The sequence below is a fragment of the Lampris incognitus genome, chromosome 18 (genome assembly GCF_029633865.1).
Source record: "Lampris incognitus isolate fLamInc1 chromosome 18, fLamInc1.hap2, whole genome shotgun sequence".
In the NCBI taxonomy this organism is placed as follows: domain Eukaryota; kingdom Metazoa; phylum Chordata; class Actinopteri; order Lampriformes; family Lampridae; genus Lampris; species Lampris incognitus.
This window is the reverse complement of record NC_079228.1, coordinates 28,757,665-28,772,661: the sequence shown is the minus strand read 5'-3', so window position 1 is coordinate 28,772,661 and position 14,997 is coordinate 28,757,665. Positions and strand designations below refer to the sequence as shown.

At 43.2% G+C, this 14,997-nt stretch overlaps 2 protein-coding genes and 1 non-coding gene across 3 annotated transcripts; 1 reads left to right on the top strand and 2 right to left on the bottom strand.

The window, feature by feature from the left end:
- On the bottom strand, positions 1 to 2,843 carry LOC130128516 (40S ribosomal protein S27). The gene is made up of 4 exons (XM_056298121.1): positions 2,797 to 2,843; positions 2,025 to 2,133; positions 1,792 to 1,902; positions 1 to 270 (listed from the first exon to the last, which is right to left on the bottom strand). Exons 1-4 carry the CDS (start codon positions 2,800 to 2,802, stop codon positions 242 to 244), a joined length of 255 nt encoding a protein of 84 aa, XP_056154096.1. The 5' UTR covers positions 2,803 to 2,843; the 3' UTR covers positions 1 to 241.
- On the bottom strand, positions 1,088 to 1,217 carry LOC130129443 (small nucleolar RNA SNORA35). Its single transcript, XR_008812048.1, has one exon. It is a non-coding gene; the product is annotated as a small nucleolar RNA SNORA35 (small nucleolar RNA).
- Positions 2,844 to 4,867: 2,024 nt separating the features above from the next.
- On the top strand, positions 4,868 to 14,528 carry neu1 (neuraminidase 1). The gene is made up of 6 exons (XM_056298464.1): positions 4,868 to 5,091; positions 5,694 to 5,883; positions 7,071 to 7,333; positions 11,089 to 11,271; positions 11,863 to 12,082; positions 12,322 to 14,528. Exons 1-6 carry the CDS (start codon positions 4,975 to 4,977, stop codon positions 12,540 to 12,542), a joined length of 1,194 nt encoding a protein of 397 aa, XP_056154439.1. The 5' UTR covers positions 4,868 to 4,974; the 3' UTR covers positions 12,543 to 14,528.
- The last annotated feature ends 469 nt before the right edge of the window (positions 14,529 to 14,997 follow it).

Below are 14,997 nucleotides of genomic sequence, written 5' to 3'. Positions count from 1 at the left end.
TTTAGCTAAAACAATATTTTATTACAAGAGACAGGGTTGGAAGGCTGTTTACAGCAACAACTGATGTCAAACGAAAAGCAGCAAAATTCATGTGCTGTCCAGTCAGTTATTGGGTCTTTTTTCGGATCAATCGTCTGGATGCTGGGTGAAACAGTGGCTGCCATGTCGGGACAGAAGACGCTGGTATCAACCATTCCAACCCCTCCTCTTCCATTTGTCCCCAGGAAGGAAAAAAAAACAGCTAGTGCTGCTTTCTCCTGAATGAGCACCCTGAAAGAAGAGGACAATGAAAGAGTCAGAACACACAACAAAAGGGGGACTTACTGGGCAGAGGAGAAATACTGCAGGCATTGCATAACACTGTTGTTTTAGATGCTGGCGATTAAAAAGGGTCAACGCTGGACAATGTTCAGTCAGGAGTGATAATGTCAATACATCTCGGCCTCATACCACCACCACTTTCTGCTTATTTATCATGCAAGCTAAGTTTTTGTTTTGTTTTTTTAAATTTCCCTTTTTCCCCCAATTGTATCCAGCTAATTACCCCACTCTTCCAAGCCGTCCTGGTCACTGCTCCACCCCCTCTGCCGAGCCAGGGAGGGCTGCAGACTGCCTCATGCGTCCTCCGATACATGTGGAGTCGCCAGCTGCTTTTCACTTGACAGTGAGGAGTTTTGCCAGGGGGACACTGCACATGGGATGATCATGCTATTCCCCCCAGTTCCCCCTCCCCCCTGAACAGGCGCCCCAACTGACCAGAGGAGGCGTTAATGCAGCAACCAAGACACATACCCACATCCAGCTTCCCACCCGCAGACACAGCTCTCTGTAGGGATGCCCGACCAAGCCGGAGGTAACACGGGGATTTGAACCGGTAATCCCCGTGTTGGTAGGCAACGGACTAGACCGCTACGCTACCCAGATGCCCCTCTGTGCAAGCCAAGCTAACCGAAACCTTATGCATACCACCTCCATTTGCAACATTGTGGCTTTGAATGGTTTAAAGTCTCAACTAGCCAAAATTTGCTTCAAGACAGGAGTCAAACATGCGACTGTTCTATGGCAGCAGTGTGGCCTGACTGGAAATGGTTGTTCTCAGCCTTCGAAAGGGGGAAATCATTCATCTAACCCCACCCTTCTGCAAACTGAGGTCTATCTGGCACTGGAATGAGATTGGAAGACCATGATAGGGGTAGTCCAGTCACTTGACAGTGCAGTCAATGATATACCAAACAAATATTATTGATTAGCGGAGGATTTTAAATAAGTCATTTTTTTCTCTTAGATCACTTTCATAATATAAAATCAGTATAATCATTACTATAGCCATATTTAAACTGGAATTAAGTACAATGCCTATCTATGACTTGAGAATTATGTCTCCATATGCTTTTTTTTCCCTCCAAAGTTTGGCACGTGAAGGAATGCCTGCTTCAATACACAGAGAACCATGACTGGGTACCAGATAATAACCACCTACACAACACCTACACAAAGTATTTGACATTATAGTTATTAAATTTGAGGAAGTAAAATTAATTTTAAGATTGGTTTTAATTTCAAAAATAGGATTTCTGAGTAGTTTTGATGACTTAACATTTTTATTAAAAAAAATTAAGGTACTTGTTTGGAAAGGCCACTGGCATTTACAACTCTAAACACAGGCAAGGAAAATAAGCACAAACTACTTTCCTTCAGTACAAAACTGAGAAAAGAACTACTTTGGAGAAGCATGGAAAACATCACTTATAGGCCCAGAGAGACTACTACCAACTACAGGATTATACTGACCCTCTGTGAGACGTGCTTTGCCTCCAGTGGGCTGACAGAGGACTGTTGAGCAGCCCACACACAGTACGACTGTCTGGGCATGGCTGAACACGGTCGTAATCTTGTAGCATCCTGAAAAGATGGACAGAGGAATAAATTTAAAAAACCATTAGGACGTGACACGATGACTGTCTAGTTTAGGTACTTTCAACACCAACTCTCAGCTTAAGGTGGTATGCTGAATTTGCAGCTACCTGGACATTTCACGTCCATGAAATAAGAGTTGGGACTCTGAACGAGACGCTTCTTCTTGTGCCTCCTCTTCTCCTCCTCAGGGGATGGGTGCAGCAAGTCTTTTGCGAGCTGATAAACAAAAACAAAACCATTATCAATGATTGTCTTTATGTATGCTCAATAACCCAGTTAAGGAAATCACGGATTGGGATCACGCATGGGTCGAAATGCGTGGAATACGCATTTTTTTCTTTCGACGCAACCGCTAGAATCGGGATTTCAGTCATGGACATTTCGATGCATAACTCACAAGCTGAAATAAGCGTCAGCCTCCGATAAGATTTAATCATTTATATCTTGAGTCCCTACCTATACTCTCGTTCGGCCTACATCTATTTGATTGGGCTACGCGGTCTCTTCTTCTGGTTGCTCCGAGGTGTTAATTTTAAAATACAGAGGAACAAACAAAATGATCGACACAAGTGAGGAAGGAGAAACGGTGTCACTGCTGTGGGTCGTAACTAGTAAGACACAGTTGCACACTTAATTTTCTATTTAGCTGTCTTCATGTTTGCGCTGTGTACGCAGCCATCTTGCATCGCGGCGCAGTCTCATGGCGCTCTAACTGGGAACATTGTGTGTAAAATACTGGGACAACAACTGGACCGACGAGTCCTTCACACACAGCAACTGAATCGCAAATTTCTTATGTACATTTTGAGCAGTTTGGTGCCTTTCACACAACTCAAATATATTACGAAAATAGTATTTTACAGTAGCTCGCGTACTCACTGGCATGTTGGCGAGGAAGTAGCCGCTGCCGAAAAGGAGGCACACTCGGAAGCGAGGCGCTCATATCGACGGTCCTCGCATAAGGAACCGGAAGTGGTTAGTTAAAAGCGTAGGCAGACATTTTCGTGAGGTCAAAACCGAGCACATACGCAGCTATAAGCATGAATAAATTTAAATTTCCTGCATGCCTTTGTGCACCCTGTGCAATGAAAAGAAGGGTGCTGTTACTGTTTTTAAATCGATAACAATGCAGTTACAGCTTTTATCCTCGTGGAGATGAGAGCAGCGTTGCGTTTATGCGTTGCACTGGAAGCTCCAGTAGGGGGCTCACTGTCTCCAGCATATCTACACACACTGCTGGAGAAAGAAAAGACTAGATGAACCAGTGCTCTAACAAATAAAGAGTGAAATGTTTTTAAAGTCCCTGCTATACACAATTCAATTTGGATATAGAATACAACAGAACTGATATTATATATATATATAATTTGAAATCTGTTATGATGTGATAGAACGGAGAGAGATAGCCATTTTTCTATTCTTTCTTTTTATACATATGTAAACTACTAATAAGACACGTTAGCCCCTAGCCAACGAGTCTGACCCTTTAGCCGAGCGGTTAGTAATGTCGCCTTGTGGTGCAGTACACCCCGTGCGAATCCCGCACCGGGCAAAAAAATAACCGGTTATATTGGTGGCAGCGGTGGGATCCGGAAGTGTGCAGATCCTCAGAAGTCTCTCTGGAGCGCGGAATGACAAAGCGCGAGGGCGCGCTTCCGGGGAGGGTGACGACTGTAAACTACTAATAAGACACGTTAGTCTCTAGCTAACGGGTCTGACCCTTTAGCCGAGCGGTTAGTGATGTCGCCTTGTGGTGCAGTATATCGTATCGAATCCCGCACCGGGCAAGAAAATAACCGGTTACACATATTGTATCGGGAATATAGTGTAACGTGCATGAATAAGAAGACACGCAGGCCGCTGGCTCGTGGGTCTGAACCTTTAGTCGAGCGGTTAGCGATGTCTTCTGCGGTGCGGGCGATACAGGTTCGCTTCCCGGCCACGGCAGTTCCTGTGGTTGTGTTGTCCCCCGAATTCGCTACATTGGTGTCAGAAGTGGGATGGGGCGACCGTAAGGCCATCGGAAGCGTATGCGCCCTGAGGCGTGAAGGAGCTGATATGCTTAAGCGCGGGGACGCGCTTCCCGAAGGAGGGGGGGTAGTGTAACGTGCATGGATAAGAAGACATGCTGGCCGCTAGCTGGCGGGCCTGACCCTGTAGTCGAGCGGTTAGCGATGTCTCCTGCGGTGCGGGCGATACGGGTTCGCTTCCCGGCTGCGACAGTTCATGTGGTTGCGTTGTCCCCCGAATTCGCTACATTGGTGTCAGAAGTGGAATGCGCGCGGACGCGCTTCTCGAAGGGGGGGGGGATAGTGTAACGTGCGTGGATAAGTAGACACGTTGGTCCTTGACTAACAGGTCGGACCCTTTAGTCGACCGGTTAACGTTGTCGCTTGCGTAGTGGAAGATACGAGTTCGCGTCCCGGCTGTGGCGACGGTCCCGGACTGCCCCCCCGAATTCGCTGCAATAGTGAGAAATGCTTGAATTAAAACAATTCGTAACCAGGCTAACGGCAGTATATTTTATATTGTGGAAATCAGTCCATCAATCAAAATTTATTTATGGCACATTTCGTACAAAAGAATTCAAACGTTACTTAAGAAGAGTAATGAAAATATAAGATAATGTTGAAATAGAATGACATGAGTCGAAACTAAATTGATTAAACTGAAACAGAAACAACCCATAACTGAGATTAACAATCTCTAAATACAATGTTGTTCCCATGGAAGGACGAGGGGGCTGCACCCATTAGCAACGAACGATCTCAGATAGTTGAACTTGGACAAAATTGTACGTATAATATCCAAGAGATGGATATGCATTTCAACATTATTGTCGTTGCCATTCTCCATTGTTTGTTTTCTGCTGACGTATGAGTCATGTGGCTGTCCACCTTAGTCATATGACTCAAAATGTTGCCTATGTCTGAAGAGGATGTCCTTCGAAAACATGCATATCCGGTTTTGTTGAAAGAAAAAAACAACCGGCTCATCCCGTCCTAAATTTGTCGGAACATGTTCGATGTGGGATCTATTTAAACTCCACGAAACAGCATGGCTGAGCGAAGCGGATCATATTTGGGAATGAGACGCCGGCTTCATAGAATTACCTTTACGTTGCTTCTGCAGCTCGTGTTACTGCTTCCCGATGTGTGCACCTACAATGGCCAGGTAGCCTGAATAAAGTTGTTCATCTTTAGCCGTTTTACGACTTCGCTTGTTATTGTTTCTTTGTAATACATTTCAGTAGATATGGTCTTTTTGAATTATTTGACTCAAATGAGTAGATGATGCTTTACACACGATGTATTTTCTTCTTTTGTCATTGCTGTTGTTTTATCTGTTCACTTTCATCTACTGTAAAGCAAAATGCATTGTATTTTAATGTACAGAATGTACTATGTAAATATAGTTTGACTGATTTTGAAATGGCGGAGGTCTTGTTTTCAGCTTTAACGTTTTGTTTTGTTTTATTTGTTTGCTGTCTCAGCGTTATGTTGGTGTTTGGTTTCACAACCAGCACCAACCACTTGGCTTGTTATGGAACATCATCATCAGTTGTTACTGTCACGTGTCGCTGTCATTTCTCTTTCCCAGTGGATTAAGCTTTCCTTATATAGAAGCAAATACATACTTTTGCAAGGTTAAAGCTGTTTTACCCCCTAATCGTAAATGGCAGCCTACTTGTTTTCTGTTATTGATCCACTGAGTCTATCTATTGTTTTGTAATTAACTCCCTCCTTCTCTGTTTATCCCTCTCCCCCCTTGTCCAGATTGATCCTCTATTGTATGAAGAGCTACTGCTGTGGGTGAGTGGAGCTGCAGGGGAGGTGAGCACTTACCGGGTTCCCCTGCTCACCTTTACCCCTAAAGGAAACCTGCTCGCCTTTGCTGAGGCCAGGAAGAGCTCTGCTTGTGACACTGGAGCAAAGTTCATCGCAATGCGACGATCTATAGACAAAGGTATGGCAATCCTCAGACAGACGTGCATGAAACAACTGCAGTCCGCTTGTAGGTTCATGCTCAAACATTCAGACAAAAAGGCACACACTTAAATAAAGAGGAAGTTGTGGCGGACACTGGGGACTGTGCCTCTCGCCCAGCAGGGATGTGGGCTGGGGGCGTGGTTTACGTTCCCGGGCTCGCTGGTGCAGGGTTGTTCCTGCTGCAGTTTGGTTTTTGGAGTTGAGGAATAAACATCAAACTCGCCTTCGTCTCCCATGTTTTTCCTCATCCTGCCACAAAGTATCCATTTCCTTGTAATAATGCAGATGTATTGGATGGTATGTTGTATGCTGTCCTCAAGTAATAAAATCAGTGTGTCTATGGTGAGATATTTTCCCCATGAAAACTAGATTAGAATCCAAAGATCCAAATTTAGGCTGATTTCTTTGTCTTCTTCTTGCCATAAGAAGTTAATAGACAATTTAGCATTGCTTCGTTGGCACCATGTGACAGTCTACCAGAGGTTAACTACAGATGATATCAAAGTCTGTGTTTTCCTCTCAAAGGGGAAATTGCCATTTTACTGTATGACAATGTAATTATCTTGTCCCGTGTCTAACATCTACAGTGGTTGCAAATACAACATCTAGAGACAATTTAACAAGGAAGTGCCAGTAAGATTAAAACTGCCCAGACAGCATCATCGTGAAGATTGTGAAACTTTCAAACAACATAAAGTTAAAGGTCAAGTTTGATGACAGTAAAGTAAGTTTGCACATGCAAGGAATTTGTCTTGGTGGGCTCCTCAACATAAAGAAACTATGTCGTTGAACAAGACATTCAAAAACTTGAGGATATCAAGCCAGCAAACTCAGTGCCCTGTTTTCAGTCACTTCTCAAAACGTGCTTTTATCAGGAAGCATTCATTTAGGTTATAATCTTTTTATTCACTCTTGTATCATGTCTGTTTTGAATTGTTCTTTTTATTCTCATTTGAATTTTCCTGTTTTTCTCCCTTATAATGTTTCTGCAAAGCATTTTAAAAGTGTTTGGGAAAAGTGCCATGTATAAAATAATGATAATACAGCCTGTAACTGTATTAATTAACTAAGAAAACAATGGAGCAAAAATAAATTCAAATCCTATGTGACAACCACTCTCATAACGTTTTTTTTAATCTGCTTTTCCCCTTACCTTCTTCCTAGGAGCGACCTGGTCCCCCACTTCCTTTATTATAGATGACGGATCAAAAGCGGATGGCCTGAACCTTGGCTCGGTGGTAGTGGATGAGGAGACGGGCTCAGTCATACTGGTCTACTCCATGTGTTTCCACCTCTACCAGTGCTCTACATCAAGTACCATGATGGTGGAAAGCAAGGATGATGGCCTCAGCTGGAGCACCCCTAAGAACCTCTCTGTCCAGCTTGGAGTAAAGAGCTTTGCCCCTGGGCCAGGCTTTGGCATCCAGGTTGGATTATTTATTTACTTATTTTACTACTCAAAATGTAAAGTATCTCATCTCATCATCAGCTGCTTCCCCGGGGTCGGGTCGCGGTGGCAGCAAGCTTAGTAGGGCACTCCAGATGTCCCTCTCCCCAGCACCCCCTCCAGCTCCTCCTGGGGGATCCCAAGGTGTTCCCAGGCCAGATTGGACATGTAGTACCTCCATCGAGTTCTGGGTCTACCCCGGGGTCTCCTCCCAGTTGGACATGCCTGGAAAACATCCAAAGGAAGGCACCCAGGAGGCATCCTAATCAGATGCCCAAACCACCTCCACTGGCTCCTTTCAACGCGAAGGAGCAACAGCTCTACTCTGAGCTCCCTCCGAATGTCCGAGCTCCTCACCCTATCTCTAAGGCTGAGCCCAGACACCCTACGGAGGAAACTTATTTCAGCCGCTTGTATCCATAATCTCACCCTTTCAGTCACTACCCAAAGCTCATTACCATAGGTGAGGATTGGAAAGATTGACTGATAAATTGAGAGCTTTGTCTTCCAGCTCAGCTCCCTCCTCACCACAACGGTCCAGTACAACGTCCGCATTACTACTGATGCTGCACCAAGCCACCTGTCAATTTCCTGCTCCATCCTACCCTCACTCGTGAACAAGACCCTGAGATACTTGAACGCCTTCATTTGAGGCAACAACTCATCCCTAACCCAGAGGGAGCAACCCACCATTTTCTGGTAGAGAACCAATGTAAAGTATGACAAACAGAAAATACTGCAATTAATGAAAGATGTATAGCATACAAGGCAGAGAAACAAAACAAAGACCAAAAAAAAAAAATGGCAGGAGCTAAGGGCTTTTGTGCAGTGGTGGTGGTGTGGAGGGGAACAGTATGCACTGTCCTGTTAAAAGAAATTCATTTAGTGTCTCTCAAACACCTAGCTGTATATTACCCGGTACGCTATACATTCACAATCTTATGCAATAAGATTCCCACTTCAGTGGGTATGTGTGAGCCCTGGCACACAAACAGACCAATAAAGCACAACCAAATTCATTAATGATATAGAGTTCTGTATACAGTATGTATTCTTCCTTGATCTTCTAAAATGAAAAATTACCATCTTATCCAGGCTGGAGAATGATAAAGGTCATAGTTTTGATTCTAGTTGGCGAGTTGTACTACTTCTGAGTTAATGTCCATGTTCAGCATAAGGTTTTATAAAATCATTTGTGCTAAAATTAGCTTGGTTTTACTTACAATGAAGCCAAATTGCAAAGATAACATATTGTAGCGAGGCGGCGTGGAAGAATGGAGAGCTGGAGATCTCTTATTCGCACCTCTTGTCCCCCACACATTGCACGACCCCTAGAGCACTGTTCCTCCGGGCCTCCAGGGGGCAATCGACAGTAGCGGGAGACTGTGTGCATTAATTGCTGTGTGGTAAATGGGGACCACCTCTCCTCATTGGCTGCCTAGACGGCTGCCACTGTTGGCATCGCCTGGTTTCATTCCTATTTGACCACTGCTACTGGGGGAATCCTGGTTAGTTTCTTTTCCTCCGCTTAGTAATATTCAGCAGGGTGTTCCATCTGATCTGAGGTCGTAAAGTCAGTCAGTAAAATGGTCGTCTACCCAGTCTGAGTCGAACCCCCAAACAAACAACAATAATCACAACATGAACACATCATCCAAACTCATAAATTACAACAATTCAACCCGAACATTAACAGTGCCATGAGCCACCGCACTCCCCCAGCACAGAGCCACTGACAGTCGGAGTGACTGCCTGCCACAGTCACTACAATATGTTGTACAGTCAGTGTGTTCACATTCTGTTGTTAAAGCCATTTTAGCTGTTATTTTTTTCAAAAGTAAGTAAGTTTTTTTGTTTTTAGAAATCTGTTTCATGGTCTTTCTTACTTTTTTTTTATCCAAACACGGTCAAACTGAGCCATTATTCATTTTATTAGCTGCAGCTGTTTTTATTCTGCTATGCTTACATCATATACCCTTTTCCCACCAAAATTAACGCATATAAGTGGATTTTTTTTTTCCAAATGTTACCCCTTTTTCTTGGCTATACCGTGTAGAAACGTCACCAGTCATCTGAATTCAGGGTAGCTGCTGCAGGCCCATTTATTTTTGACACAACTCAGTTCTGGCAAAATCAAAATGAACATATAGATGTTGTGGTCATATATTGTCAGCTCAACTCCAGCCCAACTCTGTCACCATCGTGTGACCAAGGGGTTCTACTGCTGATACTATATACATAATAAACACAGTAATAACAGTAGAAATACTTGGTTCAACCAAAATAAAACTTGATTGTATTGTTTACAACAGTGTTAAATTTCGCTACTTAATATAAAAATTTTACATAATAACATTCCCTGAACCCATTTGTATTAAGATAAAATGTATATAACTATATGTACATCGCAGAAAATTTATATTCAGCAAAACAACATACCTGGCAAAATATATTAAAATTAAATTAAATAAAAATAAAATTGACAGATAAAATTAGTTTCTCTGCCAATTGCATTATGCAAGATTTCTTTCTGTGGTATGCAGAAAAACAAACAACAAATATAAGCATCGTGTTTGACACTTGAATACGCTATGACACAGGGAAAGAATGGACATTTACCAAACCCAAGATTTTTGTATGGAAGCAGGAATCCATGTTAGCCCTTAGATGCAAACAGAAGCTGCTGAGTTACTTTACAACTTGTAAAAAGCCAAACCACAAGTACAGCTGAAAAAGATGAAAGCCCCTAAATAATATTTTTGACAAGAAGTGAGTCAGCCCTGTGATGGCCTGGTGGCCTGTCCAGGGTGTCTCCCTGCCTGCCGCCCAATGACTGCTGGGATAGGCTCCAGCATCCCCACGACCCTAACAGCAGGATAAGCGGTTTGGATGATGGATGGATTTTTCCCCCGTTGTCTCCCTAATCGTACTTGCCTACTACCCCACTCCTCCTAGCCATCCTGGTCGCTGCACCTCTGCCAATCTGGAGAGGGCTACAGACTACCACATGCCTCCTCTGATACATGTGGAGTTGCCAGCCGCCTCTTTTCACCTGACAGTGAGGAGTTTCACCAGGAGGACGTAGCGCGCGGGAGGATCACTCTATTCCCCCCAGTTCACCCTCCCCCCCGAACAGGCACCCTGACTGACCAGAGGCAGAGCTAGTGCAGCAACCAAGACACATACCCACGTTCGGCTTCCCACCCACAAACACAGCCAGTTGTCTGGAGGGACGCCCAACCAAGTAGGAGATCCCCATGGTGGTAGGCAACAGAATAGACTGCTATGCCAGCTGGATGCCCCTGCAGATATTTTTTCTTCTTTTTCTTAAGCGGGAAAACCCGCTAAAAATAGGGGATTGTCCCCTTTCCCGTTGCCACTAAGGATTTTGTCAACAATTTTAAGAATTCTGTCATTTTTTATGGATATGGTAAATTTCTATATTTCTGTGTTCTACAACTCTATTCTGAATTTAGATGACTAAATTTTATTCGCCCAGTATCTTCAGTGATAGCCAATGACTACTGAAGTGATCTTTGCTATATGTTCTTAGACCCTTACTTGGATTGATGTCATTTGATAGAGTTCTACATTCTAATAAATATAGTTTATGTGTTTTGGTGGATTGAGTAATAAGGCTACAGCTGTCTTCATGGTTCTAATAAATGCACCTATGTATTGTGTTTTGGGGGATTGTGTGCTAAGTCTACATTTCTCCATGTCTTTGCCTTACAGAAGCGCTACAACCCGGCAAAGGGGAGGCTGGTGGTGTGTGGGCATGGAACATTGGAGGGGAATGGAGTTTTCTGCATCCTGAGTGATGACCATGGAAAAAACTGGTACAATGGTGCAGCACTGAAAAGTATCCCTTACAACCAGAAGAAGAAACCACAAGACTTCAACCCTGATGAGTGTCAGGTATGCTTGGTGTCATTCATTAAACGTACTGCAAACCAGGCCCCGTGTCTCACACCTTTTCCTGACAGGTCAGTGTAAGCACATTACATGGCTAACAGCACCTTCACAGCCTTTCACACAAATTACCTCGGGATATCATGGGAAATCACCATGTAAGAGGAAAATCACACCCAAGTCTTGTTCTTGGGAATGTCTCATGCTCTTATACATTTTTTAACTTTTTTTTTAGTTTACTACAGCATTGTTAATGCTTCTCCTTGTGTATATGTATACCATGATTTCATCAGTGTACTCTTCACACATTTTTCTTAACTTGTCTTGTGATGTTGGTTCTGCTGTTTTGTACAGCCTGCACATCTGCTGTCATTTTGTACATTATGATAATCTTTCTTCTGCATATACATTCAAAGATATTGTGCTAGTTGTAATATATGTTTGCCTTGTTCTATTAACATTTCCATATATAAAGCCCCCCCCCACACCACTCACTCTGTCCTATTATCTGCTACTGCAATGAGTAAATTTCCCCATAAGGTTCATTAAATTCTTAAATGTCATGCAATCAAATCTAATCATCAATCTAATTTCCAGCCTGTTGAGATGATGGATGGCAGTATTCTCATCAACGTGCGGAACCAGAACAACTACCATTGCCAGTGTCGCATGGTGGTCCGCAGCCTTGACGGGGGAGAGTCCCTGCCCATGGAAGAGCTCTTCTTTGACTACACGTTGGTGGACCCTGCAGTAGCAGCTGCTACTTTGCAGAAAGAGGGAGTGCTCTACTTCGTCAATCCAGCAAATGCTCAACACAGTTAAGACAGTTTTTTGATTTTGTGTGTGCGTGTGTGCATGCAGTGCTGGGTGGGGAGGTACAATATAATCTCCTCTGCTATGAAGCTTTGTTATTCATCATCTTAAATCCCTTATATCCAAGTTAAATTTGAATTGGGGAATCAGGCGTGTGATATTGGGTTCTGACAAACCTCTGTTGATTTGTTGCATAAACATTGTTGTCCTTATCTAATCCCCACCCCTTTACCTGCACCCTAGGAATCAACTTGACTCTACGTTGGTCTCTGACTAATGGCACATCTTGGGAGAACAATGCTGTCCAGCTATGGGCAGGGCCAAGCGGCTATTCCTGCATGACATCATTGGATAGCGATTTCGCCGAAGATAGAAAATACATCTTTGTCGTCTATGAGAAGGGCCATAAGGACTATGATGAGACTATCTCATTTGCAAAGATCCATCTTTATGGTGGTCGGTAGAGTATGACGGCAGAGTAAAGGAGAAAAAGGCGTAATCATTGACTTTACTGGAGTCAGACGTGTGATACAATGCCTGGATAGTAATTTCAGACATGTAAATAAGAATATCATTGACCAGATTAAGGAAAATCATTGATTAGCTCACAATCTGTCACACTGTCTCACTCCGGTAATGTCTTTACCTTGTGTTTTCTTCCCAGGAGAAAACACATATGACAGCACTATCAGATGTAGAAAATGATGAAGCTCACAACTGCAAATGACACAAGCTTCTGATTCAAGGAGATTTTTTTATTTTTTTTATTTTGTTGAGATCTTGACTTGCACAATGTTAATACAGCCTGTTTCACATAAACGGAAAAGAAAGTCTTTGTGTTAGTGTCCCACCTTCTGACTCAAATCACATCATGAACAAGATGTTGGGGGATTTGACTCATGGGAAATGGAGATGTCTTGTGTTGGATTTTTTTCCCCCTTTTTTTACATACTTGCACAACATGTCTGTTGTGTAAGCACATCATAAAAAGAGTAAACAACAATGAAACGGAAAGACTGAAACCAACAACTGTCGGATTTAAACCCACAATGTGACAAGTGCACAGCATGCACCACAGCCACTGTGAAGCCCCTACAGTGGCAGATTTTACACTCTGGAAAAGACTAATTGAAATTAGTCACTCACTCCATCCAGGTCCATATCTGTAATACTATCTGTTATCATCGCAATAGCAAGCCTTACAGTTTTCTTTCCCACAACTATATGTGCTCTTTTTCCTCCAAGTGTCCAATGAATAAATCAAAACTTCTAACATCGTTTACCATGTTACGTGTCATAGTGACTTGAGGCAAATTTATAAAACTGTTCTTTGAGCACAGAATTTATGACACTACAATCACAGCAAAGTACTTAATTGTAAAAAAAAACCCATCTTGTATGAGGAAAACATGAAGTTTTATCCGAGTAACCCAGTCAAGTCCGATTCCTGGTATGCGAAAGATAAATTGGCAATCAAAACTGATTCAGATTTTGATGTGAGCAGCTACAGTGACTATTTTCACATGAATATTTATGCGTATCCATATTTAGTGCTCAAGAAGTTTTCCAAACTAAAGATCTAACATCTTTTTAGTGTTCCCCACATTGTCAGACCTGTTACTCAAAAGTAAGGAATTATCACGCAAGTCACATTAATTTCAGATCACGTTATCATTAGGTTCACATAAAGAAAATTGTATGCAGAAGTTAGGTTTCTCTTTCATTAATTGTACCCCCCCTTCTTTTGTTTCCGCCTCAATTGTTCTTGGCCAATTACCCCACTCTTCCGAGCCGTCCCGGCCACTGCTCCACCCTCTCTGCTGATCCGGGGAGGGCTGCAGACTACTACGTCTCCTCCGCTACGTGTGGAGTCACCAGCCGCTTCTTTTCACCTGACGGAGGAGTTTCGCCAGGGGGCCGTAGCGCGTGGGAGGATCGCGCTATTCCCCCTCCCCCCTGAACAGGCGCGCCAACCGACCGGAGGAGGCGCTTGTGCAGCGACCAGGACACACCCACATCCCACCTGCAGATAGGGCCAATTGTGTCTGTAGGGACGCGCGACCAGAGGTAACACGGGGATTCGAACCGGAGATCCCCGTGTTGCTAGGCAACGGAATAGACCGCGACGCTACCCGGACGCCCCTCTTTAATTGTGTTTTAATGGTGAACATGGGGAAATCCTAGCTGATAAATGGTTATCCTGTTTCTTATGCTAAAATTGGAAATATTTATATGAATTTTGGACAATACAGAAAACTCCTTGCCTTCATATGCTATTTGGTCCCGTTCATCGTTCCACATGTGTAGCTATGATGGCTATTTTCCTTTTGCCTTCATCCCCATAACTGTCAATGCTATGATCTGTAAGCGGTAACAGGATTAACCCAAGGAATGTACGTTTTAACCAACAGCATGTACATTAAAGAGGCATATTTCGCTTTTATATTACACATTTGATCTGAATGTATTGTTGCTTTCCTCCCTATTGTCTCACCAAATGTGTTATGTTAACACAGATGCAACTGAACAGCACCACCAAGTAAAATGACTATGTCGAATATTGTACTATCCTACGTTATTGGTTTTACTGTGTTGTTCACCTTGTGAGATTGGCAACTGACATGCAAGATTGAATGGGATGATGGAAATATTTAATTGAAGTAAAGTCAATTTTATTTGTATAGCCCAACATCACAAATTACAAATTTGCCTCAAGGGGCTTTACAGCAACACAACATCTGCTCTCTGTGACCTCAATGAGAGGTCATACGTGAATGTCCTTTTTTTGCAGAGTGGAAATACTGGAAAGAAAGTCCACTCTCAGGTCCACAGCCAGAACCCAGGAGCTGCAGAGTCACCCCAAACAGAAATACAAAAAGACATCTGGCCAGAAGAGGTAGTGCTGAATATGGTGATGAA

Bases quoted from the DNA above. Each gene is read 5' to 3' on its own strand.
- LOC130128516 (XM_056298121.1), bottom strand. The intron at 1,903-2,024 runs GTAGCTGCAAAT...CCATCTTTTCAG, and splicing joins CATGGACGTGAAATGTCCAG to GATGCTACAAGATTACGACC. The intron at 271-1,791 runs GTCAGTATAATC...CTCTTCTTTCAG, and splicing joins CAAAGCACGTCTCACAGAGG to GGTGCTCATTCAGGAGAAAG.
- neu1 (XM_056298464.1), top strand. From the start codon at position 4,975: ATGGCTGAGCGAAGCGGATCATATTTGGGAATGAGACGCCGGCTTCAT. The intron at 11,272-11,862 runs GTATGCTTGGTG...TCTAATTTCCAG, and splicing joins TCAACCCTGATGAGTGTCAG to CCTGTTGAGATGATGGATGG. The intron at 12,083-12,321 runs GTTAAGACAGTT...CCTGCACCCTAG, and splicing joins TCCAGCAAATGCTCAACACA to GAATCAACTTGACTCTACGT.